Source organism: Oncorhynchus gorbuscha, linkage group LG24 (genome assembly GCF_021184085.1).
Source record: "Oncorhynchus gorbuscha isolate QuinsamMale2020 ecotype Even-year linkage group LG24, OgorEven_v1.0, whole genome shotgun sequence".
NCBI classification, from domain to species: Eukaryota; Metazoa; Chordata; class Actinopteri; order Salmoniformes; family Salmonidae; genus Oncorhynchus; species Oncorhynchus gorbuscha.
Genome location: NC_060196.1, coordinates 1,765,576 through 1,773,075, shown reverse-complemented (window position 1 = coordinate 1,773,075; position 7,500 = coordinate 1,765,576). Strand labels below are relative to the sequence as shown.

Sequence of the window (7,500 nt, the reverse complement as noted above, 5' to 3'; positions counted from 1 at the left end):
ACTTGACACTGATATCAGTTCAGTATTGTGTTGCTTCCTGTAATACTTCAGGTTAGGATTCAGGGAAGAGTAAACTGATCCTAGATCTGTTTCTTTGAGAGAAACGTCTACCTAGATTAGATGAAGTCAGTCAGTACGTGACTCCAGAGCAGAACTGCTCTCTCTCTCTCTCTCCCAAAGGAGATCCATCTCCCTCCTCACCATCCACATAAATATGATGTTTTTAGCATCCAAAAGTTCAGATTCGATTAAATCGTAGTTTTCTTTGGGGGGTGTTCAGTTAATTCACTCCATTCATCTTTTTTTATTTACACCTTATAGTCATTTCTTCTTGGAGTCTAAGGTCCCAGTGTCCTTTTTTGTGGTTTTGTAGTTATGTGGTGTCTTGTCTCCAAAACAAACCCAAACCCACTGAGCGGTCCTCTCCTCTTAAGGTGTTGTTATTATTGTTATTATTGTTGTTATTCACAGCTGGTCAAAGTTCTCAACAAAAGAACTACAACAGAAATGGACCATTTCATTCCAATGTCTAGAAGTGGACTGTTCCATTTCATCAGAACAAACAGGGATGGAATGTTCCATTCCATCAGCAAAGGGGTGAAGCAGCAGTGGACTGATCCATCCATCCTGCTCTTACAGGTAGACCTCTCTACGGGAGAGCGTGAGGCACGATGTGGTCTTGTAGTCCCCGGTCCTCGTTAATGGTATAACCTCCGGAGGGTTGACCCTGCCCTGACCCCCCCTATCCTCCTCGTGATGGCGTCTCCCGAACCCGGCGGAGCTGAAGGTGTCGTACGACGCTGACGTCATCTTCCGGTTGAGTAGGTTCCGGTTGTGGTCGCCCATGTTCCGGTTCATCCTGTCTCTGCCCACCAGGCTGCCGAGAGGATCCCCATTGGCTAACGGTAACCTCTGACCTCCTCCGCCGACTCCCACGCTGACTACGCCCGGTTCGGAACTCCCGGCGCTGCCGGCGCTCTCACTGTCACTATCTTCCTCATCATCGTCGTCATGGTTATTGTTGTTGTCGTTGCCAGGGGAGGTGAAGGTGGAAAGGCGGGGCGGCTCGCTGACGTGGCGCTGGCGCTGGTGTTGCCGAGGCGACGGGTGGACAGCGGCGGGCATCCAACAAGTGTCGGAGTGTCCAAACTCATCACACTCCCTAGTGCACTTCCCTGTCAGGGCTACGTCTGGGAGCTGTCTGGCATCTGGAGAAAGAGAAGGATGGAGGGAGGGAGGAGAGAGGGAGGGAGGGAGGGAGGGAGGAGAGAGGGAGGGAGGAGAGAGAGAGGGAGGAGAGAGGGAGGGAGGGAGGGAGGGAGGGAGGGAGGGAGGGAGGGAGGGAGGGAGGGAGGGAGGGAGGGAGGGGAGGGAGGGAGGGAGGGAGGGAGGGAGGGAGGGAGGGAGGAGGAAGGAAGGAAGGAAGGAAGGAAGGAAGGGAGGAGGAGGGAGGGAGGAGAGAGAGGGAGGAGAGAGGGAGGGGAGAGGGAGGGAGGGAGGGAGGAGAGAGGGAGGGAGGGAGAGAGAGAGAGAGAGAGAGAGAGAGAGAGAGAGGGAGGGAGGGAGAGAGTATATAAATATGGTATTTAATAAACATGGTAAATCTATTGGTGATGAAGCATAAGACTGTCATCATACTGGTAATAATACACAGTATTAACCACAGGTCTCTGAGAGAGGGAGAACTACTGGTAATAATACACAGTCTCTGATTAACCACAGGTCTCTGAGAGAGGGAGAACTACTGGTAATAATACACAGTATTAACCACAGGTCTCTGAGAGAGGGAGAACTACTGGTAATAATACACAGTATTAACCACAGGTCTCTGAGAGAGGGAGAACTACTGGTAATAATACACAGTATTAACCACAGGTCTCTGAGAGAGGGAGAACTACTGTTACAATATAATATAGACTCATAGCTGTGTGGCATCTACAATGGGAAGGGATGTGGGGTTAGAAGGAGATCATCTGTTAGTATGGGTTTAGAAATGACACATTATACTGGGTTGAATACATCTGGGAAAATTCAACAATTTACCATTGCTTTTGAGAGAGAAAGAGAGACCGAAAGACAGACAGAGAGACAGACAGAGAGAGAGACAGAGAGAGAGACACAGACAGAGAGACAGAGCAACAGAGAGAGAGCGGCAGAGAGACAGAGAGACACAGACACAGAGAGGGGCAGAGAGACAGACAGAGAGAGACAGAGACACAGAGAGAGAGGGGCAGAGAGACAGAGAGACAGACAGGGAGACAGACAAAGAGAGAGACACAGACAGAGAGACAGAGACACAGAGACACAGAGAGAGAGGCACAGAGAGACAGAGAGACAGACAGAGAGACAGAGACAGACAGAGAGAGAGACACAGACAGAGAGACAGAGAGACAGACAAAGAGAGAGACACAGACAGAGAGACAGAAACAGAGAGAGAGAGACAGAGAGAGAGGGGGGCAGAGAGAGAGGGGCAGAGAGACATACAGAGAGACAGAGACACAGAGAGAGGGGCAGAGAGACAGAGAGACAGAGACAGAGAGAGAGAGACAGAGAGAGAGAGGGGCAGAGAGACAGACAGAGAGACAGAGACACAGAGAGAGGGGCAGAGAGACAGAGAGACAGAGACAGAGAGACAGAGAGAGAGACAGAGAGAGAGAGAGAGAGAGACAGAGAGACAGAGAGAGAGACATAGAGACAGAGAGAGAGACAGAGAGACAGAGAGAGGGGCAGAGAGACAGAGAGAGGGGCAGAGAGACAGAGAGACAGAGAGACAGAGAGACAGAGAGACAGAGAGACAGAGAGACAGAGAGAGGGAGAGACAGAGAGACAGAGAGACAGAGAGACAGAGAGACAGAGAGACAGAGAGACAGAGAGACAGAGAGACAGAGAGACAGAGAGAGGGGCAGAGAGACAGAGAGACAGAGAGAGGGGCAGAGAGACAGAGAGACAGAGAGGGGGGCAGAGAGACAAAGATACTTACATACTAGACATATAAAATAGTGCATAGTGAATATAACTGAATATAACTGAATATAACTGAATATAACTGAATATAACTGAATATAACTGAATAGAAAAATACTGACTGCATTCAAGGGATTCAAAGCATCTCCTAAAATATAATAACACGTTCCAACAGCCCCAAAAGGTCAAAGGTTCAAATGTCAAAGGTCAATCTGTTAAGGACTGATGTCATATGTGAGAGGATTATGCCCACAGCAGACATATTTATTTATTTAAAGGTGTCTCTAAATCATTTTTAAAGGGATCTCTACATGTCATATGTGAGAGGATTATGCCTACAGGAAATGAATGCATCTAGACTTATTTAAAGGGATCTCTAGATATGTGAAGTGCATTTAAAATGAGGGACACATTTAAAAAATGAGTAGGTGAGACTAATCACTGTAGACTGATCTGAGGTCAGTTAAATGGTAATGTATTAAGGTCAGTTAAATGAGTAGGTCAGAATAATCTCTGTAGACTGATCTGAGGTCAGTTAAATGAGTAGGTCAGACTAATCTCTGTAGACTGATCTGAGGTCAGTTGATCTGAGGTCAGTTAAATGTTAAGGTTAGCAGGGTAAGGGGGTAAGATTACCTCTTATTATTGCTGAGAACCATATCGTTATTTTCGTAGAGTAATGCGTTGTCATAGCAACCACCTGTCTCTCATGGAAACAAAGACATTTTCTCTTTCATAAACCAGAAATCCAGGGAACGGTCATAGGTCAACGGTCAACGGTCATAGGTCAACGGTCATAGGTCAACGGTCATAGGTCATGAACCCATCATCATCGTCATTGTACTTTCCCCTTCTTATTAACATTCACATGGAAGCTGAAATGTAATTTACTGACTAGAAGCTTCTAAGTTATTACATGACTTTTCCAAGAGTTTTCAGAGTGGATTTCTAAATTAAATGATTTCCACAAATGTACCTTCACGTCCAATCGGAAACCTAGTTTATGTCCAATCGGAAACCTAGTTTATGTCCAATCGGAAACCTAGTTTATGTCCAATCGGAAACCTAGTTTAAGTCCAATCGGAAACCTAGTTTATGTCCAATCGGAAACCTAGTTTACGTCCAATCGGAAACCTAGTTTACGTCCAATCGGAAACCTAGTTTACGTCCAATCGGAAACCTAGTTTACGTCCAATCGGAAACCTAGTTTATGTCCAATCGGAAACCTAGTTTATGTCCAATCGTTAACCTAGTTTACGTCCAATCGGAAACCTAGTTTACGTCCAATCGGAAACCTAGTTTACGACCAATCGGAAACCTAGTTTATGTCCAATCGGAAACCTAGTTTATGTCCAATCGGAAACCGAGTTTATGTCCAATCGGAAACCGAGTTTATGTCCAATCAGAAACCTAGTTTATGTCCAATCAGAAACCTAGTTTATGTCCAATCAGAAACCTAGTTTATGTCCAATCAGAAACCTAGTTTATGTCCAATCAGAAACCTAGTTTATGTCCAATCAGAAACCAAGTTTATGTCCAATCAGAAACCTAGTTTATGTCCAATCAGAAACCGAGTTTATGTCCAATCAGAAACCGAGTTTATGAAAAAATATTGAAACATGTATCAAATCAAACACGGTTTAAAACCATTTGACCCAAAATTAAACAAAACACCAACATGACACCCATATCAACACCAAAACCAACACCAACACCATAACAACACCAACATGACACCCATATCAACACCATAACAACACCAAAACCAACACCATAACAACACCATAACGACACCAAAACAACACCATAACGACACCATAACGACACCATAACAACACCAAAACCAACACCATATCAACACCATAACAACACCATAACGACACCATAACAACACCATAACAACACCATAACGACACCATAACAACACCATAACAACACCATAACGACACCAAAACCAACACCATAAAAACACCATAACGACACCAAAACCAACACCATAACAACACCATAACAACACCCATAACAACACCATAACAACACCAACACCAACACCAACACCAAAATGACACCCATAACAACACCATAACAACACCATAACAACACCATAACAACACCAACACCAAAATGACACCCATATCAACATCATAACAACACCATAAGAACACCATAACAACACCAACACCAACACCAAAATGACACCCATATCAACACCATAACAACACCAAAACCAACACCAATACCAACACCAATACCAACACCATAACGACACCATAACGACACCAACACCAAAACCAATACCAACACCAACACCAATACCAACACCAATACAAATACTAACACCAAAACGACACCAACACCAATACCAACACCAACACCATAACGACACCAACACCAACACCAATATCAACACCAACACCAATACCAATACCAACACCATAACGACACCAACACCAATACCAACACCAATACCAACACCATAACGACACCAACACCAACACCAATATCAATACCAACAACAACACCAATACCAACACCATAACGACACCAACACCAACACCAATACCAATACCAACACCATAATGACACCCATAACAACACCAATACCAACACCATAATGACACCAACACCAACATCAATACCAATACCAACACCAACACCAAAATGACACCCATAACAACACCAATACCAACACCATAATGACACCAACACCAACACCAACACCAACACCAATACCAATACCAACACCAACCAATATTAATTTCACCCCTCAAACTCCCCTCTGTGTCACCATGAGAGACACAGAGAGAGAGAGCTACAGCTCTGTTTCCTGGTTGAAAGGACATATTTGGGTTGCTGATTGGCTGGTCGTGTTTGCCGAGCTCTCTGTGATTGGCTGGTCGTGTTTGCAGAGCTCTCTGTGAAGGAGGCTACAGAGCATCATCTAAACAAACACACGTAGGCTTGTCATTACAGACTTCTCTGACTTCTCTGACAATGTGTCCAAGTCAAGCCGTATCGGGACTCACAACAGACAATACAAAACACAGCCAGAGAGAGAGAGAGAGACAGAAAGAGACATGTGCATTGGAGCATTCTTGCTTTCAAATGAGAAAAACAACATGAAAATAACGATGGATGACTCTGTCAAGGCCTCAGAGAGAAAGAGAGGAAGTGAGAGAGAGAAATAAATAAAGATATAGACAGAAAAAATATAAAAGAAAGAAAAAATATATATACACACTGCTCCAAACAACACAATGTAACTCCAAGTCAATCACACTTCTGTGAAATCAAACTGTCCACTTAAGATCAATACTGATTGACAATACATTTCACATGCTGTTGTGCAAATGGAATAGACAACAGGTGGAAAATATAGGCAATTAGCAAGACACCCCCAATAAAGGAGTGGTTCTGCAGGTGGGGACCACAGACCACTTCTCAGTTCCTATGCTTCCTGGCTGATGTTTTGGTCACTTTTGAATGCTGGCGGTGCTTTCACTCTAGTGGTAGCATGAGACGGAGTCTACAACCCACACAAGTGGCTCAGGTAGTGCAGCTCATCTAGGATGGCACATCAATGCGAGCTGTGGCAAGAAGGTTTGCTGTGTCTGTCAGCGTAGTGTCCAGAGCATGGAGGCGCTACCAGGAGACAGGCCAGTACATCAGGAGACGTGGAGGCCGTAGGAGGGCAACAACCCAGCAGCAGGACCGCTATCTCCGCCTTTGTGCAAGGAGGAGCAGGAGGAGCACTGCCAGAGTCCTGCAAAATGACCTCCATCAGGCCACAAATGTGCATGTGTCTGCTCAAACGGTCAGAAACAGACTCCATGAGGGTGGTATGAGGGTCCGACGTTTACAGGTGGGGGTTGTGCTTACAGCCCAACACCGTGCAGGACGTTTGGCATTTGCCAGAGAACACCAAAATTGGCAAATTCGCCACTGGCTCCTTGTGCTCTTCACAGTTGAAAGCAGGTTCACACTGAGCACAAGTGACAGACGTGACAGAGTCTGGAGACGCCGTGGAGAACGTTCTGCTGCCTGCAACATCCTCCAGCATGACTGGTTTGGCGGTGGGTCAGTCATGGTGTGGGGTGGCATTTCTTTAGGGGGCCGCACAGCCCTCCATGTGCTCGCCAGAGGTAGCCTGACTGCCATTAGGTACCGCGATGACATCCTCAGACCCCTTGTGAGACCATATGGTGGTGTGGTTGGCCCTGGGTTCCTCCTAATGCAAGACAATGCTAGACCTCATGTGGCTGGAGTGTGTCAGCAGTTCCTGCAAGAGGAAGGCATTGATGCTATGGACTGGCCCGCCCGTTCCCCAGACCTGAATCCAATTGAGCACATCTGGGACACCATGTCTCGCTCCATCCACCAACACCACGTTGCACCACAGACTGTCCAGGAGTTGGCGGATGCTTTAGTCCAGGTCTGGGAGGAGATCCCTCAGGAGACCATCCGCCACCTCATCAGGACCATGCCCAGGCGTTGTAGGGAGGTCATACAGGCACGTGGAGGCACACACTACTGAGC

At 46.1% G+C, this 7,500-nt stretch overlaps 1 protein-coding gene across 1 annotated transcript in view; it reads right to left on the bottom strand.

The window, feature by feature from the left end:
- The window catches only part of LOC124013263 (protocadherin-9-like), a 73,478-nt gene that overhangs the window by 45 nt on the left and 65,933 nt on the right, over nucleotides 1-7,500 (bottom strand). The window contains exon 5 of the mRNA XM_046327522.1: nucleotides 1-1,208. This exon is cut by the window's left edge and continues 45 nt beyond it. Within this exon, the coding sequence (XP_046183478.1) occupies nucleotides 634-1,208 (575 nt within the window). The 3' untranslated portion in view covers nucleotides 1-633. The remainder of the gene's footprint in view (nucleotides 1,209-7,500) is intronic.